The 18,654-nt window shown below is 43.2% G+C and overlaps 1 protein-coding gene across 1 annotated transcript in view; it reads right to left on the bottom strand.

The window, feature by feature from the left end:
• The window catches only part of TMEM220 (transmembrane protein 220), a 22,681-nt gene extending 11,734 nt beyond the window's left edge, over nt 1–10,947 (bottom strand). The window contains exons 1-5 of the mRNA XM_019654430.1: nt 10,779–10,947; nt 9,989–10,018; nt 5,468–5,528; nt 3,013–3,136; nt 1,647–1,706 (exon numbers count right to left, since the gene is read on the bottom strand). Coding sequence (XP_019509975.1) covers nt 1,647–1,706; nt 3,013–3,136; nt 5,468–5,528; nt 9,989–10,018; nt 10,779–10,871 — 368 coding nt within the window. The 5' untranslated portion in view covers nt 10,872–10,947. The remainder of the gene's footprint in view (nt 1–1,646; nt 1,707–3,012; nt 3,137–5,467; nt 5,529–9,988; nt 10,019–10,778) is intronic.
• Between the last annotated feature and the right edge of the window lie 7,707 nt (nt 10,948–18,654).

The raw sequence follows: 18,654 nt of genomic DNA, 5'->3' as shown, positions 1-18,654 counted from the left end.
CTAGACTGAAGAACAAAACGACAGCAACTTGTCTGTTCCCCTTCCCCCAATTCCCCAGCACTGTTCCCATCCCCCCAATTCCCAAATAAAAATCTTTTAAAAAAAACAAAAAAATCAACAGCTGTTTCTTTCCTTTTCTTCTTATGATCTGGAGTGTCTCTTTGTAGAAGTTTTCCAGCTCATAATCAATTAATGGTATAATTAGAATAGCACCATTTTGCAAATGAATTAATGGGCTTAGGCAATTATCATCAAAGACTATTAACATTACAGAGAAACAGCTAAGTATTATGTATATTATGATGGAATTACATAATACCACCCATGAAGTAGTCTTGCTTGGTAGTAATAGTAAAAATACCAGAATCTGGCCAAGCGTCTAGGTCTAACCACCAGTTTATAAGAAATACAGAATACAGGAACAAGCATTTATAAGACAACTGGAGAAATGTAAACATTGATTGGAAAACTCCATACTGAAGAATTATTGTTCTTTTATTTTTTTGTGTGTGATGATGGTAGAGCGGTTATTTTTTTAAAGTGCTTCTCTTTTAGAGATACATACTGAAATGAAATATTTACAAATGAAACAATATGATGTCTGGGATTTGTTTCAAAATAATCTGTAAGTGTGGAGATGGCAGTGATATAGATGAAACAGGATTGGACATACAATGATAATTGTTGAAGCTAGGTGATGGGTACATCTGATTCATTATATCAAGTCTCTGCTTTTATATATGTTGGAATATTTCAAAATAAAAATTTTATTTTAAAAATCAACAAAAAATGTCCTTTCTCTTTAATGCTAGCCTTAAAGTCTACTTTTTAAAAATTAAAATTGCTATATCAGCTTTCATTTGGTTGATGTTTGCATTGTATATTTTTCCCATCTTTTGACTTTCAGTCTTTCTGTATCGGTATATTTAAGGGTTGTCTTTTGTAAGCAGTGTTTAGTCGGTTTATAATCTTATCCACTTTGGAAAATTTCTGACTCTTAATTGGAATATTTACATTTAATGTAATCTCATATATTTGGGTTGATTTCTCTAAACATCTGCTTCCTATTTTTCCTATTTGTTATGTCTTTTTCCCTGCTTTCTCTACTAAATTTCTTTTCCTTTAGTGGTTACCCTAAGGATTACTACATGAATCCTTGACTTATAAAAGTCTAATAAAAATTGGTACTTTTACCTCTGCCCAGACAATTCCAGAATGTTAGAACACTTCACCTTCAGTTATCCCCTTCCCACTTAGATGCTACTCGTCATGTATTTTTATTCCTTATATATTTAAGTTGCACAAAACATCATTATTGTTTTATAAAGCTGATATTCATTGATATGTACTTATACTTGTATATTTTATTTGCTCTTCCTTCTTCCCTAAATCTCCAAGCTTCCTTCTGAGATCATTTTCCTTCTCCCTGAAGAACACCCTTTAGGCCAGTAACTCCCTAATGACCCTGGGCCACATAGGAAACTGTGGTACTCATGAAAGTATTAATGATCATGAAATTTTGAATCAACTATTAGCTTACCTTAGGGAAGGAAAGAATTCTTCCAAAAGATTTTAGTTTTTATTTGTGTCTATAGTCTCATCAACTTGCTCTGATCAACCTTGAACACATCTGATAGGACACTTACTTTGATGAACTGTGGCATAGGCTCATCCATGCTGTGATAATCACCAGACCAGACAGCTCCCTATAAAATAGCACACATTTTACATTTCTGAAGTGGCTACAAACGAGATGTATATCATCACGCCATTCTCTCCCTGACACTGGATTCTGCTGATTGTTGGCTGACTTCCCCCAAGATAGAGAGCATCTACAGAATATTTTCAAGTCAGGCATGTCTCACATTACTTTTTTCACACCGTTTAAAGCCCTGTGTGAAAATTTCACCTTATGAAGCAGGTATGAGCTCCATAGCTGTTCCCCAACTTGTACGTGAACAACAACAAAACCCAACAAAACACAAACAAGAACAGCTAAATCACTTCATGTCACTGGGAGGAATACTACAACCAAGAAAACAATCTCAATTTGATCAGGCATTCGTTTTACACTGTTTCACAGTGTTGCATGTGTTAAGCCAGCTGAGCTCAAATCAATAAATAATTTGCACACATACTACAGAAATTGGGTCACATCTTAGTGGAGAGGAATGATTTATAGTATGAGTCAGACTAATGATTTTGAAGTGGGTATATGTTTGAAAAGCACTTATCTTTTACATAGAGTAGAAAACAATTATATTTGGCTACAGTACCACTGGAAGCCCCACTTTGTACCATACCTGTGGGCTTCAAGTTGGAGGTGATTCAACCCATTTGGTTTACATTCCATCGACTGACCCAACCCAATCCAGTTTCCCAAGGAGTAGGGCCTGTAACAGCAGCACCTCTACAGTGATACTTAACTTATAGGCCTCTAAATCTTGGTGTTGGCAGGTATTAGCAGTGGGATGGAAAGTAAAGGAATTGGGGTATTAGTGAGGCCAGGGAGTCAAGGGTGGGAGAAAGCAAATGAGATGAGTAAGAACTACTGGTTGTGACAAAGGGAGGGGATGACGTGAGACATCAGGGCAAGGCTGAATGAGGTTGACTTCTGAGGTGGCTGATCACACTTGTAGATAAGATTTTGGCATGCATCAGAAGTGAATCAGAATGCCGCTAGAGTTTTCACCTTATTCGACTGGACTATTACTGTGTAGAGTACTCTTGCTCATTATAAGGGGGCAAAGTTCCAACTGCCTGGTGGTAATATAATGTAACATGTGATGGCTGCCTGTAGGAATCATGGAGTATGGTAGACGGTGCTGGGTTTGAATCCTGGCAGCATCATTTCTTCAGTTTCTTGAACTTATAAAGGAGATAATAGCTCCCCTGCTCTTCATGGTATATAGTTGGAGGGATTAAGCCACTGTGCACAGATTAAGGTGTAAAGGAACAGGAGATTTCTCAGTTCTTCCCCACCCCTTCCAGAGAACGAAAGTCACTGCTCACCTGCCCTCTTCCTCATGTAAGATGTTCCGTTGGGTATGAAGCAGGAGGTAGTATGCCAAGCCGACAGCCCACACGATACAAAAGAACACGTGTATTGCAGAGACACTCTTCCAAATAAAGTTACCTAAAAATAGAAACCCTGATGCTGTTAATCATGGAATCACACCCCAAAGAAAAATGATCTCTTTGGATCTGCTGTAGTCTACTTTCAGGTAAAGCATTCAGAAAAGGCTGGGGTTTTGTTTTGCTTCATTCTGAGGGATGTCACAGAGGTTAAAGCAGTAATTACAGTAAGTCCCCGACTTACGAACAAGTTCTGTTCCGGAACACGTTCGTAAGTCGGATTCGTTTGTAAGTCCGACAAAGTGAGTCTTATATACCTTTGACACAAATATACAAGGCAAAGCATAAAAACACTAAACACACACAAAAATACTATAAATAAACTTTTTACTTTTACAGTTACCTTAAAATGGTGGTACAGTAAATACAGTGCAACAACTGGCATATAGGGGATTCATGGAGTGAACTGACAAGAGCAGACATGGAAGCTACTCCTGTGATTTGTTCGCATCTGCGAATGTCCGTAATACGAGGTCCATTTCTATCTGTGAAAGTTCGCAACTCGAATGTTTGGAAGTCGGGGACTTACTGTATAAACTTAAACGGACATTTATTATTTTGGTTGTCCAACATTGCCCCTTGATATGGTGACTGCCCTTATTTTCTTTGGGGATCTCCCCTTCCCACAGCCCCATCCACATGGCCCAGATAACAACCTCAGCTAGGCCAACCAATGCATTTTATTCCTTAGTGACAGTGATTTGGCTCAGGATGAACCTATGACAAACCAGGGCCAAGAACTCAATTCTGAGCTATCAGGGAGTGGACTCCATATTCTACTGGACTTGGCATGGTGAAGATATGAACTTTGAGCTGTAGAGCTACCACGTGGAGCCCAGGACTGAAGTCTGCAGTAGGTGGTGGAAGTGAGAGTGCAGCGAAGTTGAAGTTCTGAGCCGCCCATGTGCCTGAAGCCAGTACCACCCTCGCCTTCTCAGTAGCGTATCCTAATACAGCTAACTTTTAGCTTGGAGCCCATTTGAGTTTTTCCCTCGCAACTAATGGAGCCCTAACTGATAATGCCTTAAAGATGCAGACAGAGTTCTGGGGCCTACACAAAGGGCCATGCACCTAGGGGACAAGAGTTTCCCCCCCCCGGGAGGGAATCATTAGTCTTTATTTTAAGGCCCTACGAACTTTCAGGACCCACTAACAGAAGCTGTCTTAAAGAAAATGAAGAATAGCCTGCAGGACTAATAGTCCCCATTAATAAGGAAATGTTAGTAAACAATGTCAAATGCATTTTTTCTGTTATAAGATACATTTATAGTATAAAACTCGAACTTAAAGGTTTGTTACGAGTTTTTAAGGCCACGAAAGGTGAAGCAGCTATGTTTTGCCCATAATTGAGGTTAGGCAGCCTGAGGGCAATACAAGCCCACTCTTTTAAGTGAGTTTTTACACATATACCCACCTGGGATATATATGTAAGGAGTCCAAAGGAGCAGGTTGCAAAATAAATATATAATTAAAGCCTCTGTTTTACAGCCATTCATTCACAAACATTAGGCAGCTACCATATTCTTGGCCATATTTAAGCTTAGCTGGTGCAAAGACGGGTTAAAAATGATCCTGCTTTTAAGGAGCTTACAGTCTAGGAGGAGGAAACACATACAGGCATACAATACATTGCTGGGGGTACTATGAAGGCAGATAGGGAGATTAGGGAGAGCAACATGTATTAACAAAAAATCTAGAGGCTTGTTAGAGACGTTATAAACAGTTTCTCTACATAAGTAGCAGTTCACATACATAAGTCTTGAATGAATTCAAAATAAGAAAAGGATTAACGGGCGTGATAATGGTCCAAAAAGAATTTGATAAGAGTATATATATAATAGACACTGATTGCTACTGAGTATGGAGGCAAGGTTAGCGCTTCGTTGCTGATTTTCCTTAACTTGGTGGCTTAAGAAATCAGTGCAGTGACTGGAGCCTTTGTCTCTCTCATGGGCTAAGCTGCATAACTACCATTCCACACCAGCGTAAGAGACCTCGGGTTCCAAACTGATGAGACTGTCTTAGTATGGCGAGTCCTTGGGAAGTTTTCCTGAAAATGGGTTAGGATGATCTAGATTAGAATTAGCCACCAATTATTATTATAAATGAGAAAAAAAAAACCTGGAGAGCCCGTTTTTCTCCTGCACGTTGGGCCAATAGAGTCTCATTACAAGGAAATCTGATTTTACATGTATATCCACCCGAGATAGATAAATACGCAAGGGATCCAAGCAGCAGGTTACGAAATAAACATATGATAAAGCCTCTGTTTTACAGCCTTTCATTCATTCACAAGTAGTAGTATTATCTCCATTCCTAATCCAATTCATACCTGTGATAAGAGGGTTAAGTCCAACAAGCAGGGTTAGCACTGCAGGAATTGTATACACAACCTGTTAGAAAAAAGACAGGAAATCACATGGGGTAAGAAGTATGCCCAATACAGATGTTCAGATAGCTAGGAAGTAAAGAACGGTGATGGCATCAGTGGCCATCAGGCTCCGTGATTTACCTTAAGTTTCAGTAACAATCGAGGAAGCGGTAACCTCAGCTTTTATGGCACTTACCATGTCGGGTTGTAATTTTATCTGCCTTCCTCCTAGACGGAAGGCTATTCCAGGCAAGTCTTACTCATCTTCCAGCGCTCTAGCATTGAGCAGAGTTTGGGTCTCGACACGCTGACCTCCTAATCTCTCTTAAGCAACATTCATGCCCAAATGGCCTTTCCCCACTTGCATAAAAGAAGATGCTCTTTGAAAAGTAGGGCAGGAGCAGCCATAATTAGCTAGATGGTGCTCCTGGGTCTGGCCCCACGGACCACCAGCCCAGTATTCCAGCTCTGCAGTGGGACCAAAGAAAGCGTACTGACAAGGGATGGATCAGATGTGCCCAATACGAAGACCAGGCTCTTCATCTTGGAAACTGCTGGGAAATTGGCTTGACGTTTGGAAGACTGGTCCTGAAGAGGTCCTATTTTCAAGCCTCATTCATAGCTAGCTGACTAGCCAAACCTGCCACTGCCTGTGTGTTGCGGGCTAAAAGCAGGTTTATAAGAAGTATGGGGGCTTTCCCAGAAATGCAGCTGCATAACCACATCAATTGCGATGCTTACGTCAGAAGCCTTTAGTTTACTTGGAAGTTGTCGGAGCTGTACATTTTAAGTGACTGGCTGTCACTCTAAAAACATGTCTGTCTTGACCCTGGTGAGAGAGAGCATCTGGATTACAGACTGTTCACGTTTCCTTCGCCATCCCTTACGCTTACTGGAATGTTGGCCAATATCGGTATGTCCAAGTCAGGTCATCTCTCACAGGTGGACAGTCATGCTACTGAGGGAGAGACCAGCGCCTCCCAACATTTCATGTGCATGTGAATTACCTGGAGATCTTATTAAAATGCAGACCTGATTCTAGAGATCTGGGGTAGGGCCCAGGAGTCTGCTTTTCTAATAAGCTTCCAGGGGATACTGCTGTTGTTTCAAGGACCACACTTAGAGTAGTAAGGCGTTAGGTTTCCCCCAGGGAAAACCTACATGACTTAGCTGGGGGTTGGAGAGAGGAGAAAGTAAAACACACAGAGAACATACAATATTTAACTGTGCTCTTCATAAGAAATGTTTGGCAGAGATTTTAAAATGTATCAGATATTGGTGATTAATTGATGAAGGGGTCTAAGATCTTATTTCAGTGTACTATAAACATACAAACAAAACAACCCTTAAAACTAAGTAATGGCTTCCCAAGGCAATTGTGACATGTTAATTCTTATTTAAATGCTTTTCTCTATCTTGAATGAGATAATTTTTTTTTTGAGGGCAGAAAGACCGAAACTGTTTTTAGTACACAAGTAAAAACAATGCCCAATATAAACACTCAGTAATGAACTCAGTAGAACCCACTTTTTGTTGGTGGGTTTTTTTAAACTAAGGGTATCATCATATTAATTTACAATACTTAATTCAGCACATAGTCATTGAGTCCCATGGCAGTCATTCCTAATACTGCTCTCCCTTGTTCCTTAGCCACTATAAAAACTGAAAAGCCAATTTGTTTTCCCAGACACTTTAGCAGCATGGGGTGGTCATATTCTAGCAGTGAAATGTAAGGAAAAGTCTTCTAGGGGCAAGGGTGATAGTCACAGCATTTAACAGCCAACACGCATGGGTGCTGACCAAGCAGATTTGTGTGTACACACTGCATAGCATCCTGCCTGAGGGGCTTCTTGGGAATATTTCTTCCCTGATAAAGGGGAGGAAAGCACAGGAAAAAAAAACCTGTTTTGCTCTTGCCTGTTTCTTCCTACTTGTGATGCTCTTGTCTGGGGAAGAGATGTTTAGAGCTGCAGCAGCCATTCTGTAAACATTAGAGGATGTATCACACATTGAGAGTGGCAGAGAAGAAAGACAGGAAGGTCGGGTCCTCGACGCCATTGGCCATTAAGCAGCTGCCTCTGGACTTCTTGTTAAGTGCGATATTCTGTATTTTTATAACCTGATGCTAGTCAGATTTTCTATTATTTGCTCCTGCATGCATCTTGATACAAGTATGCTCCATGAGCAAGATGGGGTGGGGAACATGGAAATGAGTAAGGTGCAGTACAAGCCCCCAAGGTTCCGTAAACTAGTCTTCATTCATTTATGCATCCATTCATTCTTTCATTCATTCAAGCGTCAATAAGGACTGCTATAGGCAGGCACTAGGTTATGTTGCCTGAGGACCACCAAGAAGGCACTGGCCCCGTCCCCCTGGGAGCTGGCATGTACAAAGCCAACTCTAGTGCAAAGCAGAATGAGTTGGTCCTACAATAAAGGCTCAAAGGAAGGATGGTTGGAACTTAGGGACAACAGGCAGAGATTTTTGGGGTGAGAGAGTGTTTGAGATAGACCTTGAAGCTTGAGGAGAGTACAACATACAAGAGTGCTAGGGGCAAGCCATCGTACCTATTATTGGTGCGCTGGGTTTCCAAAACCAAACTGAAAAGGCGGGTTGGAACCATAGTGTGGTAGGCCTTGAATGCCAAGTTAGAGAGTTTCCACTTAGACATCTTGGGAAATGACAAATGTTTTTTAAGCAAGAAGCAAAATATAGGGAGTGTTCCTGGAGTGAAAGAGATTACAGGCAGCTAGAAGAATTAGGGAGCCATTCCCAGGGTCCATGTGGGAGGTAATGGAGTGCTAAAGTGGAAATAAGGGAGGATGTCTATGGGGATATGGTGTTTATTTTATTCATATTACATCATCTAAACATGGAGTGAAAGGTAAAATGTACAGGTACTGTACAGATAGGCACTTAGACATAGATTGGGTTTTTTTGTCATTGGATGGTGGGGTTTTTTTGTTTTTTTTTTTGAGGGGGATCTCAAAGACAGTGATAAGGAACAGAGAGATGTTAAAGATGACTGAGATTTTCATCAAGGATGACTCTGCATGATTTTGCTGGTAATAATAATGGGTGGCTCTGGAGGAGGAGTGGGTTTTGGAGGGAAAAATGCTGGGTAGGAACTCGGGTGTCTGAGGAGCCAGTGTGATGTACAGGTGGGCATATCTAGCCGTCTTTTGTAAATTTAACATTAAGTTGGATATTTGACACTTGTTTGCAGGGAAATAATATTTGGAGCTCAGGATATGGACCAGAGTGCTGAGGAAGAAGCAATATGATTTGATTCAGGGACATGTGAATCTGGACAATAAGCAATATGAGAATGCAATTCCACTACACTAAAAAAACCTGACTAGCATTTTGCATTGTAATTCCAAATGCTTTCGCTTGTTACTAATCTGTACCTGGTCAACATTATTCCAAAGCCTAAAATCATCTCACTGGTGATATTGTATAGTCTGTGTATCTGTCTTGAAAGAAACTGGACAAAATCCAGATATTTCAGAAAATGCGTGGAAGGACCCTCCCCTCCTCCAAATAATTCAGTGAGAGCACTGGTTCAATGTATACTGTAGGCATGTGGGCTTTAATTATTTTGTAAATATAACTCACAGAATTAGCAGAGCCACAAACCTTAATTTAAGCTTGCCATTTCTGGTCAGATGTTTGCTGGAGTTTCTCATGAAGAATGAATTGTTTCTGGGCCAGCTGAGTGGCGCAATGGTTAAGAGCTGGCTTGGGACGCCAGAGGACCCCGGTTCAGATCCCACATAAGAGGGCCAGTGACACTGCCCTCTACAGCTAAGATGCTGAACAACAGCTCAACCTGGAGCTGGGCTGCCATGAGTCGCTGGTGACCGCGAAGGCCACAGCCCCTGTGGCAGTGGGTTGCTATGGGCTACCGTGTGTAGCCAGCAGCCAGCGTGAGCGGCCAGCAGCCACCCGTGAGCGGCTGTCCAGAAGCCAGCGACTGATCTGCCTCGCCCGGGAAGAGCACAATGATGGTGCCAACTTGGGCCAGTGAAGCAACGTCCTCCACAACTAGACTGAAGAACAAAACGACAGCAACTTGTCTGTTCCCCTTCCCCCAATTCCCCAGCACTGTTCCCATCCCCCCAATTCCCCAATAAAAATCTTAAAAAAGAATGAATGGTTCCTTTGACCTTGAAAGATCCACTCTATGTCTTCAAAAAAGTGTCCTCAGTTGGGCCATTTTATTCAAAGGGAATACTGCTGAAAGACCCCTATGTCTCTGGAAAACTCTTAACACACACACACACACTTTATCACTCTGACCCATTTCCCCCTAATATTTTAGGGAAAAGAGCTTTCAAAGGCTTTGATTTCTAAGTTTTTAAGTACACAAAGTGGAGAGTGGGGGGTGGGGGGAGGGTGCGGGGGGAGGCAAAGAGATAATACTGTGTTTGGTGCAGTTCCACAATTCTTGCAGATGGAGGAAAGCAGCTGATACTCACCATCCAGAGTCCTGCGTCTGGGTCATTTACCTGGAATATCAAAACATCCAGAGTTAGCAGGCATACTGTCAGGTTCCATTCCTGTAGCTGGTCTGCGCTTTGATTCATTTCAGACATTTATTTCGTGCCAGATGCTGCAATAGGCACCGAAGATACAAAATAGGAATAAGACACAGCCCAGCAGATCATGATAGGTGAGGGGGCTTCTGGCTGAACGCAGCAGATGGTCTGAACGAACATACAGCGTGCATTTTTTGTAAAGAACTGCGCAGAAACTCTGAAAAGGGTGAGCCAAACCTACAACTGGCATTTTAAGAGCCTCCCGGTCTCAAGGAATGAGGAAAGCTATTATGACGGGGGCCCAAAGCAGACTTGAAAGTCTAATTGTGCTATAAAAGGGTTTTGTTCGGATTCACGTCCTAGGCCCTGAATTGTATTTCGTCTTATACATCCGCTGATTTTTAAGAAAGGTGCCAAGGCTGCTGCTGCTCAGATCCCTTTCAAAGTGACTCACTCTGAACCAGCTCCTTCCAGAATTTAAGCAAAAGAGAGGGGTGTGGTGAGGTCACAGGAACACATGTGTGTCTTAGGTCGGGGAGAAAGTGGAGGTTCCCGAAGCACAAACCCCAATTCCAGTCCTCCACCTAAACTGCCAGCCTCTGCGACCTGCCGGCTTGTTAGCCTACACTGCACGCGGGGCCTGGAAAGGAGCTTGCGCCCGGCCTCCTGCGGAGCCCGCAGGCTCCTCTCCCGCCGCCCGCCGCCCGCCGCCCGGGGCCGGGCCGCTGACCTGCACCAAAGCTGCCAGCGCGAAGAAAGCGGCCATCAGCCCGTTGCAGCCCCTCCACAGGGCGGGAGCCCAGCGCCCCTCCGCCGGCGCCATGGGCTCTGGCAGAGCGTGGGGCGGGGCGGGGCGGGGCGAGTCCACCCGGCCGGCCCCTTCCGCCGCGACCCGCCTCGTTCCCCAGCGGGTCCCCTGTTGTCCAGTGGCCGCTGGTCGGCGCGCAGCCGGCAGGGAAGTAGCACTGCGTGAGCTGTGCGATGTTTTCCCATTCTCTCCTCCCCAAAACGCGGCGCGGGTAGACGTCGTTTTCCCCACTTCACAGATGGGGCAAGTGAGTGCAGAGAGACTGGACGGCTTTCCCAAGGCCGCACAGCTCATCGGTGATGGAAGGAAGTCGTATTTGACCCCATATTTGACCCCAATGTTTGTCATCCCTAAGGCTACCTTCCTCGGATTAAAAAAATAATAAATAAAAGAAAGAGAGAGAGAGAGAGAGAGAGGGAGAGAGAGAGAGAGATGTGTGTGTTTTCTGGTTAGTATTTAGAATTTATGCATTTATTTCCAAAGCTCAGGAACTTTCAAAGCCCTGTAAGCGTTATGATAATTTCTTAAAATGACGAGAGTTATATTAGCATCTTATAGAGTTCACAGCTTTTCTGCAGGCAGGCTCATTTATCTTCATGGGTTTTTATTATAAAAGGTATTTACATATTATACATATTTACGATTCTTTCCCACCACCAAAACCAACAAAATTTTCACACTCAGTGCTCATGAATTTCTTATGAACTAAAGAAACTAAAATATTCACTATTCTTCCCTCGCTTGTTTTAGTCTTTTTTCTGTTTTGTAATTTACTCTTCTGATTAGCTTTTTTCCTCAGGCTCATTTACACATCCATAGGCCTCATCATTTTTGCTGTTCTAGAGTCTTTATCACTTCAAATCATGAGCATGTGCCCCTGTCCTCTCCTTTTTTTCAACTAAATCTAAAACATAGGATTTTTTTTTTTTTCTTAGTTGCCTTCCTTTCAAGGAACGTTTATTTCAAGTACATCATCTGCTGGGTGCCTGGTCCTGCCCAAGGTGCAGGGACCACTAGGGTGGATTTGCTGTGTGCTCTCCAGGAAGGGAGCTTGCATTCTGGCAGCGGGTGGCATGTATACACAGTGGGCACACAGAGGAATAAGTCCAGGCAGAGGTTGGGCAGGCACAGCAGGGACTGCCACTGCTTGGAGTTGGGCTAGGTTCCTTACTGAGTTCCACCACTAAATCAGCCCTGGGGTTGGGGACAAGTCGTGACTATCCTCACTGCCCTGTTCCTTACCTAAAAAAAAAAAAAAAAAAAAAAAGGAGAGGGTACAGTGTTGTGGGCTGAATTGGTAAACGTTATTAGTGTGGGCCTTAATCCAATATGACTGATGTCTTTATAAGAAGAGGAGGTTTGGATGCAGACATGTACCGAAGAAAGATTATGTGAGGACACAGCAAGAAGACATTTATTTGCAAGCCATAGAGGGAAGCCTTAGAAGAAACCAGCCCTGCTGACATCTTGATCTTGGACTTCCAGCCTCCAGAACTATAGTCAGAAGATAGATATCTGTTGTTTAAGCACCCCCAACCCCACCAGCAGTACACCTCAGTCTGTCGTGCTTTATCATAGCAGCCCGAGCTAAATAATACAGGGAGTGATTATAATATCTGCTCTGCCAACTAAACAGGTGTGGGTGACAAAGAAAGAGTGGTGTGAAAGTGCTTGGTAAACAATGTGTGACATAAACCACCATGCAGTTTTATAATTTTCACTGTTGTTTGGGACCTTTGAGGTCACTGTGTGGATATGTTTTTGGTTTTGCCTGCACAGGGTTTGCTCCCCTGGCCTACCAATTTGCATAGCCCATCCTGACCTGGTCTGGGATAGTATGTGATCCAAATTGCCGAGATTCAGTCCTAGGATCTGTGCTAGACTGAGGGTTATAAATTAAAATACAGGATGCTTGCTTACTTAGCTGATTTGAATTTCAGATCAGCTAGTAATAATATTTTAGTCTAAGTGTGTCCCATATATTTACTAAATCTGGTACCCCTAGCTGGACTATTAAAGAGAATATTTCTTTTTGCTGAGTGTGTTGAGCTGGTAGCATATAAGCTGGAGCTGCCAGGAGAAAGTCTTCCTGAAGGTAAATTCATGGAAAGGAAGCAGAGCTCAGAGATAAAGGAGGCTGATGACATCACTTGAGGCTCTGGTCCAGCCACACCTGAAGCTGGGAACTACCTCTTGACCCTTTAGTTTTGTGAGCCGACCAAGTCCCTTCTTTATATATTAGCCTGTGTGAGTTGAGTTTTTTCACTTCTGACACAGAATGATGACTTGTATAATCATAATTTAGTAGTTAAGCCAATGCTTGAAATCTTCTACCCCACCACCCGCCCCCACTGTATATTTGTCCAGATTTTGCCAAGATAGGGAAAAAGTGAGAAAAGTAATGAGAAGTAGTTTAAATGAATTCACTATCCCAGAGAGTTTTACTGGAGGGGTCATTTTATTGTTCTTTTTCGCAGCAATGCTCCACTACTATAGAGATGCTGTTTGGAAAGGGGAGTAGAGGCCTGTCAATGCTGGCTTCCCTCCGCACAGAGGGTGGCACAGAGGGCCTTCATCCTGCTGGGCTAACCCTTGGCCACCAGGTCAGTGGCAGCATCATGAAAGCAATCAGAGCCTCTGGTGCCAGGCGAGGGGAACTTTTTTATAACCCAGCAGTGCCTGGGCAGCATGTGGACATCTGCCCTCCAAGAGCTTGGAAATGGAGTTGCTTGCTTGTTCTCTGGGAGTGGGATTTTAAATCGAGTGCTAGGTGATGGAGCAGAGACTGGCAGGCTCACAGAAAGACACAGATAGCCTCCCAGAGCCACCAAGTTAAGAGACAGCTGACAAAGGCATGAACATATTTAAAAGAGGAGCATTAGCAGAGGGGGACTGATGAACCGTGAAAGTCCAGAGAGAGTCATGTCCATCCAGGAGGCAGGGCAGACCCAGGTCATCCCAGCACAGCCCGGAGAGATGCTTTGCTCCATTGGACATGGCACTTACATTTCCTTGTTGGGCCATCCTCATGGGGGCTCAAGTGATTGAGCATTGCATAAGCTCAATCCTTCTTTTTGCTGTGATCCTAGAACCCCAATTCCAAACAGTGTGGCTTCATACCCAGATTGTCTACAGAATACAGAAATGTGCTGACCTGCTGGCACCAACAGTCTTGTCAATAAGCCAGGTGTATTTCTAAGAATATATGTGTAAGACACTGTTCTCTTTTCAGACTCATTTACCTTATAACTGTCTCCATTATCTGTCCTGGCAGGTGTGGTCAGCTACTCAGGGGTGAGGGGTGAGTGGATAAAGTCTGAGGTAGTGTCATTGGTAAGTGGAGCCTCTCCCTGTAGGACCTTCTGCTAAGTGTGGCTGTTGATGATGCTCACTGGATGACATTTTCAGAGACAGGGATGACAGGGAACAAGAATCCTGCCCTGTACCAGATATTGTGCCATCCACCTTCCTCTGTCCACCACACCATATCAACAAAGGTTTCCTCTTCCCTCCAGTCTGCTGATTCTGTTTCAGAGAAGCTTTGTGGGAAGGAGGGCTATACAGGCTGCTCCTAAAAATCTCTGAATTCAGACAGCACCTGATCACAGCAAAGATTGAATTGCTTCTGCAAAACCTATCTGGTCTCCATGAAGGACTTAGAGGATATTATGAAAGCCTTAAAGCTTACTCATAAAGGTTGTTAGTGAAAGATACTTGGCTCAAGTAATAGTCGTTTATATCCTTGATGACCTTTTATACCACCCGAAGGAGAATACATACAGTTCAACTCACCTTCCACATATGAGGTCTGACAATTAAGTTCGCAAACTTGTTGCAACAATGTTGCTAACCTTTTTTGATATCAGAGGAATCATTCGTTATGAATTTGTACCAACTGGACAAACAGTTAACTAAGTTTACTATTTGGAAGTGCTGAAAAGGCTGCATGAAAAAGTTAGACGACCTGAACTTTCGCCAACAATTCATGGCTCCTGCATCACGGCAATGCACCAGCTCACACGGCACTGTCTGGGAGGGAGTTTGTAGCCAGTAAACAAATAACTGTATTGGAACACCCTCCCTACTCACCTGATTTGGCTCCCAATGACTTCTTTCTTTACCTGAAGATAAAGGAAATATTGAAAGGACAACATTTTGATGATGTTCAGGCCATCAAGGGTAATACAATGACAGCTCTGATGGCCATTCTAGAAAAAGAGTTCCAAAATTGCCTTGAAGGGTAGACTAGGTGCTGGCAAAGGTGCATAGCTTCCCAAGGGGAGTACTTTGAAGGTGACCATAGTGATATTCAGCAATGAGGTATGGAGCACTTTTTCTAGGATGAGTACGTGAACTTAATTGTCCAACCTCGTGTATTTCTATCTAACACTACGTTCCTCATCAGTGTGAAATACTCATTGAGCCATTTATTTCATCCATTCACTAAATATTATATCACCTGAATAAATATATGTCAGGCATTATACTGATGACTGAGGACGTGACTGTGAACAGGAGAGACGCAGCCTTTGCCCTGTGGAGTTTATACACTAGGCAGTAATCACACAGACAGGCAGGTGATCACAGCAGGTGATTGTGGTTCATGATGTGAAGGAAAAGTGGGGACTGCTGTGGGGATCTGTGAAACAAGAGGAACTGGACCTCTTCTACGGGCTTTGAGAAACTTTCTGGAGAGGTGACTTTCAGCTGTGACCTGAAAGATGAAGGGGTGAATGAAGGTGTAGAAGGCGTGGACCAGAGCTTAAAGCAGAGGGAAGAGCATGTGAAAGGTCCTGGGTCCCGAAGCTCCCCAGGGCCAGGTAGGCGTGGAGAAAGATGAGGCTGGACAGGTGAGGGGTAAGGAGCTTGGTTTTATCCTAAGTGTGATGAAGAGGCTCTGGAGCACTTTGCTCTCATTTTGCTGATCTTTTCCCTACTTTAAAGACCAGAAAGATTTCACACTTGACTTTTAGAGCCTCATTAGTTGAAGCTGAATTTGGAGGTAGGAAAAGTTAAGTGTCTTTGAAGCCATTTTCTCTCTAATCCTGATGTTATGACCAGCCTGTTAGAATTCTTTGTGCCCACAAGATGGCGGACTTATGCTGCCAATGGATTCAGCAGGGCTCAGCCGCTCTGAGGGTGGAAGAAGGGGAGGAGGGAAAAGTGGCCTAGCTGTGCCTCCCTTGGCTCCTTCTAGAAAGTTGTGATGTAGACTTTCTGGGTGGGTACAAAGCTGATATCAGCCTGAGGTGAAGAGGTACAACCAGAACTTTGTACCAGGAAACATTTGTGTCCAAACAAGGGAGTTGCAGAGAAAGAACTGAACTTTGCTATGTCACTGGCAGAACTTTGAACTGTTTGTCATCCCAGGATTACAGGAAAATCAGATATGCTTAAGAGGAGCAATCACATCTTCTAATATAGGAGCATTCCAAAAGGAAATAATGATAATGGCTATCAATTGTTGAGTGTTTCTTGTAAGCCCAACTGCTGCCCTTTCATCTCCTTGGCATCCAAAGGTCACCACAAATCCTACATTTCTAAATCTAAACTCATAATCTTCCTCTTGTCCCACAAGACCTGCCCCCCACCCACATTTCCTTCCCTCTGTGAATGTCACCGTCACATATTCAATTACGCCTAGGGCTGCCTTAGCAAATTTTCACAAAACTGATGAGTTTAAACAATAGAAATTTATTATTTCACAGTTTTGGAGAAACCAGAGTCCAAAATCAAGGTGTCAGCCAAGATGCACTCCCTGCTGAAGGCTCTGGAGAGAATCCTTTCTTGCCTCTTCCAGTTTTTGGTGACTCCTGTGGCCACATCACCTCATTCTCTGCCTGTCCTTTCACATGGCCTTCTCTGTGTCTGTGTCTTCTACCTTCTGTCTCTTATAAGGAGACTTGTAGTTAGATTTAGGGCCCACCCAGATAATCCAGGATGCCCTCATCTGGAGATTCTCAACTGAATTATATCTGCGAAGACCCCTGTACTAAATAAGGTCATGTTCACAGGCTTCAGGGATTAAGTCATGGACATATCTTTTCAGGGGCCACCATTCAACACTACACTCATTGTAGAAACCTAGGAGTTATCCTTGACACCACTTCCTCCCTCCTCATTAACACTAGCACTGATTCTGGTAGATTTTTCTGCTCAATGTCCTTTCATTTCAATTGCCAACACCTAGTCCAAGCTTTTCTTCTCTAGCCTCCTAACTGGTTTCCCTGCATCCACCCTGTTGTGGACTGAATTGTGCTTCCCATCACTGAATTCTTATATTGAAGCTCTAGCTCCCAAGGTGACTGCATTGGAAGATAGGGCCATTAAGGGAATAATTAAAGTTAAATGTGGTAATAAGGGTGGGACCCTAATCTGATACGACTGCTGTCCTTCTCAAAAGATATCTCTCTCCATCTACACACAGTGGAAAGGCCATGTGAGGACACAGCAAAAAGTTGGCCTACTATAAGCTAGGAAGAGAGATCTTACTGGAAAACAACACTGATAGCACCTTCACCTTGGACTTTCTATCTCCAGAACATCAAGAAAATAAATTTCTGTTGTTTCAGCCACACAGTCTGTGGTATTTTGTTATAGCAGCCCGAATTAACTCATACACACTCTGAGCTTTTTCCAACCCAGGTTCTACATTGCAGCCAGTGACCTGTATAAGACAGAAATCTCAAACCTCTGCTTAAAATCAACCCTCCCTTCTTCACCTTCCTCCTCCACCACTTCACATACGAATACACAACACCCACACACTTGGTTGCACAGCCTTATCCACTTCTTCCAACATGCTGCACTCCTTCCTTCCAGAGAGCTTTGGAGCACTGCGGCTCCTTTTGCCTGCTTAACTCGAGCTCATCTTTCCATGCTCAGCTTTCTTTAACAACTGTGTTACATGCTCTTAGCAGCTGTCACATCTCCCCTTGCAGCACTGATAACAATGGCAATGAAATAATAAACTGTGCAATTAGTTGTTTGGTGTCCTTGAAGCCCACCAGCCAGAAAGCCTCATGAGGTCTGTCTCTGCCTCTTTTTGTTTCCTGTTGTTTTTTCAGAGCTTCAGGAACACAGCAGACCAGATGCTTGTTAACTATTGTTACCTGAATGAGTAAATGAATGAATGAACAATTCTAATCCTAATAAGCAACTCACATCCTGTAGATATTTTCATTCCCAGTTTTTTCAAATGTGAAAAGTAAGGTGCCGTGTGGCTAGGTAACTGGTTCAAGGTCACCCAGTTCGTAACAGTTGGAAATGAAATGTAAACCCAGAACTTTCTGATTTCAACAACTAGGCTCCTGATAGCCATGACTCAGACCCAGTTTGCATTAGATGAGAGAATTCTTAACAAAAAGGCGGAAGCATCTAACTATAAATTCATTAAAGAATCATTTCCTTTATTAAGGTAATTATTGCCATCAACAGGAGAATGGATAAACAACCTGTGATACAGTCATGGTGGATTATGACTAGCACAAAAGGGAAGCAAGATACTAATACCACCTTATTGCACTGATGAATTGAAAAAACATGAGGAGCCAAAGAAGCCAGACACAGAAGAGCGCATACTGTAAGATTGTATTTGTGTGAAATTCTAGAATAGAATGGGCAAAGCTATCGATGGTAAAAAAACATCGAATCAGTGGCTGCCTCTGGGGTGGGGGTGGGAACGGACCAGGAAAGGGCATGAGGGAACCTTCTGAGTATGATGACAATGTTCATATCTTGAAAGAGGTTTCAGTTACCCAGGTGTGTATGCATTTGTCCAAACTTAGCATAGGTACAC

Source organism: Hipposideros armiger, unplaced genomic scaffold (assembly GCF_001890085.2).
Source record: "Hipposideros armiger isolate ML-2016 unplaced genomic scaffold, ASM189008v1 scaffold_222, whole genome shotgun sequence".
In the NCBI taxonomy this organism is placed as follows: Eukaryota; Metazoa; Chordata; class Mammalia; order Chiroptera; family Hipposideridae; genus Hipposideros; species Hipposideros armiger.
This window is presented reverse-complemented; position numbering and strand designations above follow the sequence as displayed.